The sequence below is a fragment of the Vicia villosa genome, linkage group LG6 (assembly GCF_029867415.1).
Source record: "Vicia villosa cultivar HV-30 ecotype Madison, WI linkage group LG6, Vvil1.0, whole genome shotgun sequence".
Lineage (NCBI taxonomy): Eukaryota > Viridiplantae > Streptophyta > Magnoliopsida > Fabales > Fabaceae > Vicia > Vicia villosa.
Window position 1 is genome coordinate 13,786,736 of NC_081185.1, and position 14,782 is coordinate 13,801,517.

A 14,782-nucleotide genomic window follows, 5' to 3' on the forward strand; every position below is an offset into this window, starting at 1 on the left:
TATTTATTATTTTTTTCTAAATCTAGTAAAATACTATAAATAATATTGGACGGAAAGGAGTAATAAAAAATTGTTTGAAATACAATGTGCCTTAACCATTGAAAACAGCCTTCTTGAATGCAAACTTTTTAATTTTAGAAATTAAACATTTCTACAATTAATGGGAAACTGATATTTTTTATTAAATGCAATATTGAAATGAATAAAAAAACCTTAACATATTATTCTTCCTTTAAAAAATATTATAAAAATTTAACATCATTATTATAGTAATATAATATTTTTCCATTAAATCTTTTTTTAAAAATTAAACATTCTTATAATAGAAATCTATTTTATTAAATACAATATTGAATTGAATCAAATAGTGACTCAAATAGAAAAATATTCAATAAATTTTTCAAAAGAATTCACTGATTCTAGATTTGATAAAAAAAGAAATAAAAATTAAAAAAATTCAACACAAAATTAGTAATTGTTTAATTTTCAGTTCCACTTGATGCTATAAATAGTGTAACAACTACCACTCTTTTTTTATCTCACACAAACACTATTTTACACCTTTAAGTTTTACACTCCTAAAAATCTCAAATGGCTTCTATTTTCAATATTCTTTTCCTCACTCTCTTCCTTGCCCTAGCTTTCCAAGGTATCATATCATACCTTTCATATTTTATAGCATGAATATTTTATCAACCAATTTCTTTTATTTTCATTTTATAATAATATTTAATTATTTGATTTATTATTTTCATTATTTTGATGTTTAACTTATCGTTGATATTGCAGCTTATGGACAACCCTGTGCTTTGAGTGCCATTGAGGTTAAACAGACCAAAACATCAGGTTCAGTGTGGAATGTTACCGTGACCAACAATTGTATTTGTACTCAGTCACAAGTGAAGTTCAATGTCAATGGATTTAAATCAAGCACACCTGTTGATCCTGCAATATTTAGCCAAGATGGTCTTCTCATTCAAGGAGCACCACTTTATGGATTTAAATCTGTCTCCTTCACCTATACTTCTAATTCTCAATTTGCATTTACACCAATTTCTTCCCAAGTTGCATGTTCTTAGATGTTAGAACTATATTTTATTGTTAAACAAAAATAACAATAATTAGTTTTGAAACCACTATTAGGCGTTATATTGTAATAGCCATATTTGATATTTTCTGTTTCTTTTTAAATTTTTATATTAATTCAGTTTTAATTTATTATGGTAATAATTAGTTATGAATATGCATTATGGATGTTTAATATTGTGTCTCCTGATAAACTTCCACTATTAAATATTGATTAATTCCTTTAAAGTGTATTATCATGTTATTTCATTTGTCTTCTATAACTCCCACTATAATATATGAGTTTAAATTACTTTTCTCCACATCTAAAAATAATTTTTTCATATATTTTTAATATTAAGAGTGAAGACCCATTTTGGTCCCTCACAAAAACTATAGAACTCAAATTAGTCCTCCATAAAAAATAGGACCCGATTTAATCCCTTACAAAATATAACCGGGTCATATTAGTCCTTCTGGGGATATATTTTTCAAACCGGTTTTTTCTTCTACTTTTAAACCGTGACTGGACCGCCAAGTCGTATTTTATTTTTCATTTTTATTTTTTAAATACTAAATAGATTTTTATTTTTAATTTTGAATTATTTTTAAACAATTCAGATTTTAAAATATAAAAAAAGATAAGATTTGTTTTGAGAAGAAATAGAACAAGACATTTAGGTCACATCCTATGCCTTTAGCACTATATCAACATAAATTGATGACAAATAATTGACATGATTTATAGTAATATTAAACAATTCTGAATTTAAAACAAAAAATATAAATTTTGATACTTACGAGGTCTCAAACTCAAGTCCCTTCAAATTAAATGGTAGTCACTTTATTCTAAATATGAAAAGTAATCTAAGAGGGGTTGCATGAATTAGATTAATTGATATTAGTGATTTTTTCTCAATAATGAATGTTAACAATGTTTTGATTTTTTTGAAACTATTATAACAATTTCGAAAAAATTAGAACAATATTGCTAACATTCATAATCGAGAAAAATTCACTAATACCGATTAATCTAACTGATTCACCCGCTCTTAAATCACTTTTCATATTTACAGTACAGTGAAGTGACTATCATTAAATTTGAAAGGACTTGAGTTTGAGACTTCATGGGTAAAAATTTTATATTTTATATTTTAAATTTAGAATTGTTTAATATTACTATAAATCATGCGAATTATTTGTCACAAGTGTATGTTGGCATAGTGGTAAAGGCATAGGATGTGACCTAAATGTCTTAAGTTCAATTCCTTTTCAGAACAAATCTTATCTTTTTTTGTATTTTAAAATCTGAATTGTTTAAAAAAAAAATGAAAAATAAAATACCACTTGGCGGTCCAGTCACGGTTTAAAAGTAGAAGAAAAAACCGGTTTGAAAAAAATATCCCCAGAAGGACTAATATGACCCGGTTATATTTTGTAAGGGATTAAATCGGGTCCTATTTTTTGTGAAGGACTAATTTGAGTTATGTAGTTTTTGTGAGGGACCAAAATGGGTCTTCACTCTAATATTAATTATTCATATTTTGCATATATAAATTTTATAGAAAAATATTTTATTATAAATTTTCTCATTTATTTTTATGAAGCATCCTGAAAGGTTATCTGGTTCTCAGAAGAATTGGCCAAACGTTTTTTAATTTTATTTACAATAATTATTTGTTATATCCTAATTGACGAACTACAAATAAATTATTTGTGATATCCGTAATGAAGGACTATAAATTTCATATTGAAATATTATTGAAGAATATTCCAAAAAAAACTTTTTTTATCATTATATTTAAAACACATTTCTGGTAAAAACTAATAATTTAATTTTGAACAACTCTATTTTAAAAAAAAAAATTAAATTCAATGTTATTCAAATGATTCAATTAAAATTTATTCATTTAAAATTATTTTGTTTGGATGGAATATTCAATGTTAGATTTTTGGGGTCATTTTTTTATAAAATTTAATTATTTGGACCAAATAAAAAAATTGAAAAGTAGGGATCAATTTGCAATTTTTTAAAAATTGAAGAACCAAATTGTAATTTTTAAAAATTATTAAGGACCATTTTATAATTTTGGAGTCAATTTTGTAATTTTAGAAAATATGAGAACTAATTTGTAAAATTTGAAGAATTTATAGTTACAAATACATTCTATGAAAGTATGAGAGAAATTTCAAATTCTTTGGGTTTTGGTGCCATTTCAAAATAATTAAATTTAAATTAGATAAAATATTTCATAAATTTCCATCATTTCAATAAATTTTGGCAGAGTTCCATTAGAACTAAGCAATTTGAATGTGATTAAATTTTATATTGTCAATTTGATCTTAGTATAATTATATAAGTTTAACTAAAAAAATTAAAATTAAAATTTAATTTCTTGAACAGTTAATGAAATTAATAATATAATTTCAAGAATATTTTGAAAGATTTCTCACCTTTATGATTGAAAATAAATAAATAATATAATTTCAAGAATATTTTGAAAGATTTCTCACCTTTATGATTGAAAATAAATAAATACCCATGATTGATTAAAAATGTTAAAATTTATTATATTATATTCTTATAGGTGAATGGTTTATTCTACATTTTAAAAAAAAAAATTTGAAACAATAAAAATTATAATCTTAATAATAAATGAAAAACATTATTTGATATTATGTTCTTTATTATTATGAATAATGGTGAAGTAAATTGTGTTAGTTTTTTTTCTTCATGTAAGTAAGATATATAGATAAGAGAACAAAAAGTTCTCAATCCTGATTACAAAAGACTTAGATAGAGTTCGACAAAAAAAATTAGACTTCAATTAAAACCTATGATAAATAAAACAAAAGATATTTACTAAATTCATATAAATTATAATTAGGATGTGTAATTTTTCCTATAAAAGACCATCTCCAAACCACGTCTTTGGAACCCCAAACCACATCTCGAACATTCCACTCGTTGTTTCTAAAAATAGTATCATTCCTAAGGATCCACAAGCTCCAATAAGTAGTCAACCAAACACATTCTTCCCTACTTCTTTTCACTTTATTAAGTTTGCAAAAAGAACGTCACCTACAAAAAATCTCTTTGAAACTATCAGTCTTATAATCAACAAATTAACTATTTCAATCAACATTTTCCTTCCAAACCAAACCTGAAATATGATACAACAATAGGGAGTAAATCGGAGACTCTCCGAAAACACTACAGAAAACGCAAGAGAGGTTGCTAGGAGGAGAAAAAAACACCTTTGAATGCTAATAAATCTCTCGTCGGTAATCTATTGATAAAGCATTTCCATTCAAAAGCTTTAATTTTGAGAGGAACCTTTATCTTCCAAATTGAAACCAATTCCAAATCAAACTGATTAATCGGTCCGAGGGGAGAGTGAAACCTGCTGATAATCTCGTAGCACTTTCTGACTGAAAAACTAGCATTAGAATTCGGCATCCCAATAACTTTATCCTGCTCTCCCGCTACAGGAAACGTCGACAGCAGCCTGCTGCGCAAAACCTGGACCGAAGCAGCAACCTCCGAGTGAATCAGGACCGGAAATCGACTCACCGTCGAACCACCCTCCCATGTTGGAAATCGACACATCCTGCAAAACTGAAAGAGAAAACAACAATGGAAATGTGTCTTTGAGGCAATCGACAACCAACCAAACTAAGTGCCAAAACGAGATTCAAAGTTCGTTTTCAACACGAAATTTACAATTTCCAGCAAAAATCTCCTCCAAAAGATTTCTCTCCATGGAATTGATATCCGACCACCAAGAGGATTTAGAAAGTAGACTATCTTGATAGCCCCTCCATTCATAACCCACAAATTAATTTCACTGTATTGCGCCTTTAAAACGTTGTACCACAAAGCATTAGATTCTTCTAATATTTTCCACCTCCATTTATTAAGAAGAGCCAAGTTAAAATATTATATCCTTCTAAAATCGAGACCACCTTTATCAATTGGAAGACAACCATCCTTCCAACTCACCTAATGAATCCTTATTCTATCCTTCGATCCATCCCAAAGAAAAATAATTTGAATTTTACTAATCTCCCTCCATGGCCTTATAAACCAAACCCTTCAAACGTTTCGTTACTATATCAAAGAGGAAAGGTGAAATTGGATCACCTTGTCTCAAACCTCTTTTAACAGTAAATTTCTTAGTGGGGCTACCATTGACAAAGACCAACATTTTTCTAGAAAATATCAACGCTCCATCAATTTATCCAAACCACCCCAAAGCCCATCTTCTTCATCATGAATCTAAGAAAACCCCAACTTTGTCGTAAGCCTTTTCAAAATCTACCTTAAAAAGTAAACACACTTTCCCTTCCTTAGACGCATAATCCACCAATTCATTAGCTACCAAAACTCCATAAAGCAATTTTCTCCCTGAAACGAAAGCGCTCTGACAACGGGATATAATAGATTTTAACACCTTTTTTAACCTTCCCGCCAATAATTTGGAATGAACTTTGTAAATACAACCAATAAGGCATATATGCCTCTAATTATCCAAACCCAACGGATAAGAAGACTTCGGAATCAAGTACAAAAAAGAAGAAATGATAGATTTCGACAAAACAACCCCGACATGGAAATCCTTCAAACAAGAAACAAAATCATCTTTAATAAAAAGCCAGCAACTCTTACAAAGAGAAGAGAAAACTATCGAGACCCTATTTTTTTAATCCTTCACAACTCCACACCGCCTCCTTAGTCTCCCACACTGAGAAAGGAGCCTTAAGATATAAGCTATCGGCCTAGTTCAGAACCTTAAACTTAACACCTTCCAAAACCAGCCTATGCAAATCATTTTTCATAAAATTTAGACGCGAAATGGTTCTCAACAACATGCTTAACCTCAAGCACCGAATACACTAAGAATTTGCTTGTGTTAATAGATCTGATATTATTATGCCTCCTCTTCTCTTTCATAATCCAGTGGAAAATTTAGCTATTAGTATCTCCATCATTGAGCCACTTAAGCCTAGATTTTTGAATTAACATATTTTCCTTAATCTTGAGATTCAACCAAAACCTACTATTGGCCTTCCTTTTAAAATCTAGAACATCTACTCCCAAAAGATCGTTATCGTCTGCTTCATTCATCTCCCTAACCACTTCCTCCACCTCCAAATCAATCTTTCCGAAAACTGTAGTGTTGCACCATTTAAGCCTATCTCTAAGTAATCAAAGTTTCTCCTTAAGAACGAAATATCCTCTACCGACAACAACCATTTCTTTCCACTCCTTATCGGTGAAAGAAATGAAATCCTTGTTGGAAAACCACTCATTGTGAAAACTTGAAAGGTTTCTGATCCCATTCTTCTCTATAAACTACCAACCAAATTGGGCAATAATTTGATACATCTCTCGAGTAAATAAAGTGAACAACTCCGAATCGCAACTCAACAAAGACCTCACTATTCTTTCCCTACTATTTTTCGCAGCGTTGAAATCTCCGCCAATCACCTACTTACCATCATTAAATTTAGATTTTAAATCAAGAAAGTTCTCCCATAAAATGTGTTTCATAGCAAAGGAACAGGAAGAATAAACTTTAAAACTATAATAGAAGAAATTCTTCCATCTAACCTTAACACCCAGAAAACCAACTCCATAAAAGTTGCACATAACCTTGACACAACTAACTTTCCACAGAATAATCAAACCTCCAGATAAACCATCCGAGACAGAAAAGGAATAATCCACTTCTTCCATCCCCATAAGCTTCTTGCGATAGAATCTGACATCGAAGAAAGCTTTATTTCCTGTACGAAAAACATATCCACCTTACTCTTATTAAAAATTTTGCCAATTCTTCTTCTGTTGACCTTGCTTCCTCTCCTTTTATATTCAAAGAACCTATAATCGTTGATACATAATATTTTTCTCCATCTCTCCGACCTTTCTTCACTTATCGTCTATTTCCATCTCCTTTATCCTCTTTATATAGTCCCTCTTCTAGTCCACCGCCACCACTCCGAGAGTAGCTATGGCCTTCCATAACTTCTCATATGAGTTAGAATCAAGGTTTTCCAAGTGTATGAAGTTGCATTTGATAATATCGGATTCAACATAATGCTCTCCCTGAAAAAAGATGTTAGAGCTTATCCCTCCCCGAAACGACCTAGAAGAGGCAGGGGTAATAGGAAGTAGTTTAATAAGACGTTGTCATTACACCACTTAACATCTATTGTTATATTTTATATTTAAACATATATACATATATTTTTATGTAAATATATTATTTGTTAAAACAATAAATAAGATGAAACTTTTAGTAAAAATTAAAAATTAAAAGAGAATTAATTTTTTTTTTTAAAATGAAAAGAAAATAGTAACATAATAAAGAGGATTAAAAATAAAAAATAAATAAAAAATATTAGTGAATAAAATTTTGATCTCTAATTTTTAAATATAAATTAAATTGTACAGAAAAATAATTTTTCATGACCAAATAGGCGGTCACAATATTTTGGTCTCTAACATATATTATTATTCAAAATAGCCTCTTAAAAACTTAATTTTGTTTTATATGTGAAATATCCTTCCACTCAAGTGTTTTGAGTAGTCGGAGTTTTCCATTTATATTTGGGTGGAGTATCCTTTTTGCTCCTTTTATTAGTATCATTCTCTATTAAAAAAAATTTAACATAACCATTTATGTAAGAGCATTAATATTTTTTTTATCATGATTTTCTTCTTTAAATTGATCGCACAAAACATTGATTTTTTAAAATATCTATTTAAAAGTGGTTTTTCTATAATGAAACACAAATTTATATTTAAATTATAGTATATCATTTTGTGTGTCATATCTATATCTCAACTCATTTCCCTATATTTCTAATAGAACTCCTCGGTTATATCCACTTCTACAATAGTTGTTTTTTTTTTTATTAAAATTAAATTAAAAAAAATCATAAGTATGGCAAAATGAAAAAGGCATAATATTTATTGAAATATAATATAAAAAATGAAATAATTAAAAATGATTAGTGTCAGTAAAAAATTATATAACTAAAATTTTATCAGATTTAATTAAAGATAAAACTTATATACAATTTTATACTATTTTCTGATAAAAATATGATAATTGTAAATATTTCTTTTACACATATATTACCTTTTCTTATTTTCACATCTTAAATAATATTTAAGTACACTTGTCATATTTTATTAGAAAAAAGTATAAATCATACTAAATTATAGGTAAGTTTTCTCCTTTAATTAAAACTTAGGCTTAAATGGAGTTTTGACCCCTCAAATTTTTCAATTGCTTGATTTTGGCCCCCCATATTTTAATTGTTTGATTTTCGTCCCCGAAGTTTTTTAATTGCTTGATTTTGCCTCTCCAAATTTCAATTACTTGATTTTGGCCTCCGAAATTTGTCAATTGTTTGATTTGACCTCCTCAAATTTGTCCTCTTTTGCATTTGATAGTCCCTTAGTGACATGTAGACTAAACATTTTTTTTTTAACTTTTCTTTTTTTTTTACTTCTTTTTTTTTCTAATTTTCTTCTCTACGGTTCTATTTTTCTTCCCGTTTTAATAGGTAAGCTTTGAATAAATATCTTGAAATTTTAATTAAGGGACTATCAATGCAAAATGGAACAAACTCATGAGGTCAAAATCAAACAATTGAAATTTAGGGGGTCAAAATCAAGCTATTAGAAAATATAAGGGACCAAAATCAAGCTATTGAAACTTGGAGGACTAAAATCAAACAATTGAGAAATTTAGGAGTCAAAATTGCATTTAAACCTAAAACTTATTGTCATCAAAATTAAATTCTAAGGGACTAATTATGAGACAGATTTAATTTAAAATTCTAAAGAGTGCAAGAGAGATGATGTTCAAAATTAAATTACGCATGTGTAGAAAATTATACCTCGTACCCTTACATTTATCCCTATACTCCTACAAAAAAAATTCGGACAAATTTTCCCCTGTATAAAAAGTAAAAATTTCAAAATTTTTCACTTTTCACTCATTCAGACATTTACGTTTTAGGTGAAAGAAGAAGAATTTTTTTCTTTCAAAATCGGATAACCCAAGGCTCTCATTTCCGGTTCTTCCATTTAACGTTATCAACCAACCGGATAAGACAATAGTGAGTGTTCCGGTTCATGGAATCCTCAATAGGGCAACCCAGCATTGGGGTCTCCGGTTCTTTATTTTGCTAGCCGGACAAACACCCCTAGGGATTTCCGGTTTTTACTTTTTGTTTTTCGTTTTATTTTTTTATATATTTTTTATTTATTTTTTTAATTTTATTTAATTTTTAGCTACATTTTATTTAATTTTTAATTATATTTAATTTATATTTTTTAGTGGTTCGTAGAAGAGGAGGTTCGATCAACGGAATGCGTCAAGGAGGAAGACAACGTCGAGAGTCTGATGGCGAGGGACATCAAAGAGCTGCACCTGAGGTTGGTCCGCAGCACTCGACATTTCCTGGAGGACCGACTGATACTTCTATATTGACTAGATATCAGAACCATGTTGCCTATCATATATGGTTGGGCGAGGTACGTAAATTTTTTCTTTTAGGTTCAATAATTTAAAAATTTATGTTGAATAATTTTAAATTATATGTACTTATATATTAACACATATATTACAAATTATTTTCAAGAGAGACGACCAAAGTCAACCTTATAGGTTGTTGCACATGGCAGCAAATTAATAGGATGGGTTCCGCCAATGCTCCCAAGGGAGGTGAATGATTGGTTAGTTGAATCTGGTCTGTCATCTCTGCAGTATACTAGTTTGGCCAGGGTAGATACGAATCTTTTATCTGCTTTTGTTGAGAGATGGCATCCTGAAACATCGTCATTTCATATGTCGTTCGGCGAGATGACCATCACGCTAGATGATGTTTCATGTCTTCTTCATGTACCGATTAGGGGCGAGCTGGTTGACCCCGATTTTGTTGTCACCGATTATGATGCTATCCATCTAGATGTTAAGTTGTTTGGTGTTTCACTGAGTGATGCAACTAGGGAGGCTTCTTCTGTAAGGGGTCCTTATTATAAATTGGATTGGTTGAAGCAAGTTTTTTAGCAACAAAGAACTGCATATAACTTTATAGGTGCTACCTGAGCATACATGATGTTGGTGTTAGGTTGTACTATTCTTGACGACAAGACTTTTACTCTTGTCGAGGTAAAATATCTACCACTGTTGAGATATTTGGATACTTGTGGAAGATATTGCTGGGGGGGCAGCTGCACTCGTTACACTATACAGATATTTAGGGGATGCTTCATTCTATTCATGCAAGCAGCTTGGCGGTTATGCCTCTCTTCTTCAGGTACAAAATTTTATTTATGATTTAGTTATACTTAATTATTTAAATTACGAATGATCCATTTTTTATTATAATTTAGTTTAATTTATAATAGTAATGTTTTGTTATAGTGTTGGATTCATGAGTATTTTCCAACTATTGGAAAGAGAGGTACTTATAGGTTATGTGGCGTTGATAGTCCAATGGCTAGGGCAATGAAATGGGAATATAGGAAGGACACGCAAAAAGTGGATGACATCCGAGCTGTGTTAGATCAATTGACCCCTCACGATATCATCTGGCGCCCTTTTGAGGATCATAGGCAACACCGTGCTTTTGATGATATTTGTTTATACCTGGGTGGTTTGAAGTGGTATGGTACTGTAGTTATATATTTACCTGACAGATGTATGCGTCAGTTTGGATACAGACAGTACATACCGATTGCTCCTCCTAATGTAGACACACTTAATGTGGATGTTGAGTGGGCTACATATATGCAGAGTGTGTTGCGGGTGATCCGAGCCCACGATGCTACCCCAGCCGTGTTTGCCACCATACCATATGAGTCAGACGATGATTATTTGGCGTGGTATTATATGGTGTCACATCCTCGTTTGAGAGTACCACGACGTGATCAACCGATGGAGGTACCAGTGCTTGTCTATGACGCAGGACTGTTAGACCCGAGGTTATCATTTATATCTCATGAGCTTCATCATTACTTACAGCATCATCGGGCACGTCTTAAAGATGAACAGTTTGTGGAGATATTTCGGGCACTCAGACTTGCACAGGACATACCATTACCTAGGGAAGGTCCAATTACTTATGACAATGAGTCTAATTGATGCCATATTTTATGTTTATATTTATTTTTTAGTTTGAGACTTATGTATTATTATGAAACTTATAGTTTGAGACTTAGGTATTATTATGAGATTTACTGTTTATAATCCATTTGTCAACATATTAAAATCCAATATCATAAAATCAAACTAAATAGTACATCTCATAATCTGACATATTTTGGCAGTATAGGCGTATGCCGTTGCCAATTTTGTAACCTCCCGACAAATCCTACCATCCAAGAAGTTGCATCTTTTATGCGATATTTCTTCCAATCAGTTGTGACAGGTGGCAACGAGAATCCTTCATTCATGTTTACCTGCGCATAAAATAAATATCAGAAAAATTCAAATAGGGATTGAATGTACCAAAATTGTGTTATTAATTACCTGAACCCAATGATTTCCATTGACAAATCCGATGCAGTAAATGGATGCATTAGGTGACTGTGCACTCGTCATAGGAAAGTAACTTAAACTAGGGTGACCTAAAGAGACGAGAACAACGTTATACCGATTAGCTATTACATAGCCCAACTCATGTAACATCATCCATTTATTTGGTGGCTATTGTCCTAAAGTTTCGATCACCAACGATGATCTCACTGTTGGAAGGCATTTACCAAATAAATCCTCATACAACGTGCTTTTAGGACCTATAATTTCTTTTTCCAAATTCTGACGAACCATTGCCCAAATGTAACACTTGATTGATCCATGCTTCGACAAATCAGTGTCTGTGCGGTGTCAACCATGTGTCATTCATATAATCAATAAAACCTTTGGAGTCAACACATGCATCCTCAAGTTGTTTCAACCTTTGATGGTACTCCATCTCATCACTAGCCCTTGTAAGTTCAAACCACATTTTCTCCACTGTTTCTCGCATATCATCCACAACATGTTCCTTACACTTTGATTTCACGTTTTTGTTGATGTGAAATTGACAAAGCAAATTAGTTGTTTTTGGAAATACTGTTTCAATGGCTTTCATTAAAGCAAAATCTCTATCAGTCAAGATTACTTGAGGACAAGAATACTGCTTGATAAACAACTGTTTCATTTTATCGAATACCCAACAAAAATTCTTTGTCTGCTCAGATTCCATATAGGCAAATGCAACAGCAAATGTTAATTTAATTGATGCCATACCAACTATTTCAAACAATGGTTGCCTGTACTTGTTTGTCTTGTATGTGCAGTCCATAATCAATACTATAGGAAACATATTCAACAACTTCACTGATTCTGGATGAGCCTAGAAAATATCTCTCACAACTTCTGACTCATCCTTTTTCCTGCTCCAGTAAACATAACCTGATTCTTCAACCAACTTGAGCAATTGCTGCATTTCTGTCCTGGGACCCCTTATGTCTTTTTGTATCTTACTCTTATGTTTGTATATTTGCGTGATCCGAGTGACATTCTCCGGGTCACGCTCTTGCAATGACAATAATATGTGTCTTGGTGGGACATGTCGTTTTGTCAAATCCACAATATGTTCCTGATCATCTACATTTAGTCGACTAACGAAAGCATGACCTTTAAATATATCAGGTAAGCCATGGTTGTGTAATCCGCATTTTACATCGATCTTCCATCCAGAACCATCTTTCGACGATGTTGACCTAATTTTGAAAGGACAACCGCATCTCTTACTAGCACTTTGAGTTTCACTATCTTTTTTTTTTTATATTTTCCACCTTTATCACAACCAAATATTAATTTGTCACTTCTTCCTCTCTTGCCTGTATTGGTATCTGAACGAGTTATTATTACTGTAACTTTATTCCTGATTCCAACCTCTCTAATCCATCTTATCGTCTCTTCTCTTGTAGCAGATTTTTGACCAGTTACAAAAAATCAGTTGTATCCACATATGTTTGATTTACATCGCATTTCATCAAAGGAGGATCCACACCTTAATATATAAAATTAATTTAGTTTAATATATAATTAAAAAAATTAAAAAAAAAATTAAAAAAAAAAACAGAACTGAAACACTCATGAAGGGGATATCCGGTTTAGACAATTATAAGCCGGAACACCCATGAGTGGGATATCCGGTTGTAAAAAATAGGAACCGGAACACCCAAACTTGGGTTGTCCGGTTTTGGATATTTACTAACCGGAATTCTGCATCTTTGGATATCCGGTTGAAGCAGCGTAACAGGTTCCAGACGCTCAGGTATTCGTACAAACAGTAAAAATAAAAAAATTAAAATTAAAAGTTAAAAGTTGAAAATGACAAAATTGGAATTTTTTTAAAAATGTAGGGGTACAGGGTATAATTTCCGCATGTGTGTCATGCCCCAATTTTTTACCCGCGTTTTATGTGCCCATTTGCATTTTATTTGAATATATATATATATATATATATATATATATATATATATATATATATATATATATATATATATATATATATATATATATATATATATATATAGTTGTTTCCGTTTATGCTTGATTTTATTATTAATAGTATCATTGTTCATTTGTTACTAACCTCTCGATTTAAGTTTTAATTTGTTATTCAATTTAAATTTTTTAGATTGAATTTCTTATTAAAAGTAAAATCAATTTTTCCTATTATTATTTGTTTTTATTTTATTTTGTAGGTGCAATAAAACAAGGAGGCCCATTTTGATTGAATTAAGTTGAAAGCCCAATATTTTTTTGGTTCAAACTAATATTGAGGACCCAAGCTATTTTAAGCCAAAAATTGGGTGGGACCACAAGAAAAAGGGAGTTCACGTTTCCTCTCACCAAAATTAGTCACGTTTCCAGCAAGAAGAATCCAATTCAAGCTTCACTACAAGATCTAACATAATGCATCCTATCCCTCCATTCAAAATACATCAAGGGCCAATATTGCACAAGGGAGATATTTTCTCGAAATTCTGGAGTCACGATTTTCACTCAGCATCGGCTCACTCTTGCCTCCTTTCTTCACACGTATGAGCAAAAAACTTCACACGAATATGATTCTTTTTCTTTCCTATAGATACATGAGCAATCACACTGAAAAAAGGGAGGAGGAAAATGTAGTGTTATGCTGTTAAATTCAATTTCAAATCTCTCCCAAATTGCTTTCAAACCTTCACCTCCTTCAACTTCAATATCATCCTAAAAACCTGCAAATTCAAAACTCAAAAAAGGAACAATACAGAATCATCCACTTTGCATATCTAATTCCCATGCTCATCGAAACACATGAGAGGTTCAATTCATGAACTCTCTATGAGCTTTTGTTGAAGCTAAACTAAAAGTGGCAACAAAATCGTTCAACATCCCAATTCTGTTGGAATTAGACTCTCAAACCTTTGAGGAATTCCTTATTGTTAAAGATGACAATGAAGAAAATAAGAACAAAGTAGGATTAGGGTTTGTGGAAATTAAAAGAGAAGAAGAAAGTATTTTCTGCATAGTTTCTCTCTGCCCACAAACTGTGGAAATTCTATTATTCACTTGCAACTGCAACTTCTGTGAATACAAGATAATGACTTGATTACAAATAATGAGAGTTACTCCCTATTTATAGATTTAGGTTA

The 14,782-nt window shown here is 31.1% G+C and overlaps 2 protein-coding genes across 2 annotated transcripts; one reads left to right on the forward strand and one right to left on the reverse strand.

Annotated features, from left to right (window-relative positions):
• The first annotated feature begins 542 nt into the window (after positions 1-542).
• On the forward strand, positions 543-1,156 carry LOC131611250 (uncharacterized). Its single transcript, XM_058883331.1, has 2 exons — positions 543-649; positions 790-1,156. Exons 1-2 carry the CDS (start codon positions 592-594, stop codon positions 1,077-1,079), a joined length of 348 nt encoding a protein of 115 aa, XP_058739314.1. The 5' UTR covers positions 543-591; the 3' UTR covers positions 1,080-1,156.
• A 10,236-nt stretch (positions 1,157-11,392) lies between these two features.
• LOC131613228 (protein FAR1-RELATED SEQUENCE 5-like) lies at positions 11,393-12,435 on the reverse strand. The gene is made up of 3 exons (XM_058884916.1): positions 12,009-12,435; positions 11,619-11,716; positions 11,393-11,548 (listed from the first exon to the last, which is right to left on the reverse strand). Exons 1-3 carry the CDS (start codon positions 12,433-12,435, stop codon positions 11,393-11,395), a joined length of 681 nt encoding a protein of 226 aa, XP_058740899.1.
• Between the last annotated feature and the right edge of the window lie 2,347 nt (positions 12,436-14,782).

What these genes read in the sequence shown, in the direction of transcription:
- LOC131611250 (XM_058883331.1), top strand. Translation starts at nt 592, where the DNA reads ATGGCTTCTATTTTCAATATTCTTTTCCTCACTCTCTTCCTTGCCCTA. An exon ending in CCTTGCCCTAGCTTTCCAAG is followed by an intron (nt 650 to 789) that starts GTATCATATCAT and finishes TTGATATTGCAG; the next exon opens with CTTATGGACAACCCTGTGCT.
- LOC131613228 (XM_058884916.1), bottom strand. Translation starts at nt 12,435, where the DNA reads ATGGACTGCACATACAAGACAAACAAGTACAGGCAACCATTGTTTGAA. An exon ending in TGCATGTGTTGACTCCAAAG is followed by an intron (nt 11,717 to 12,008) that starts GTTTTATTGATT and finishes TCGTCTCTTTAG; the next exon opens with GTCACCCTAGTTTAAGTTAC. An exon ending in ATGGAAATCATTGGGTTCAG is followed by an intron (nt 11,549 to 11,618) that starts GTAATTAATAAC and finishes TTTTATGCGCAG; the next exon opens with GTAAACATGAATGAAGGATT.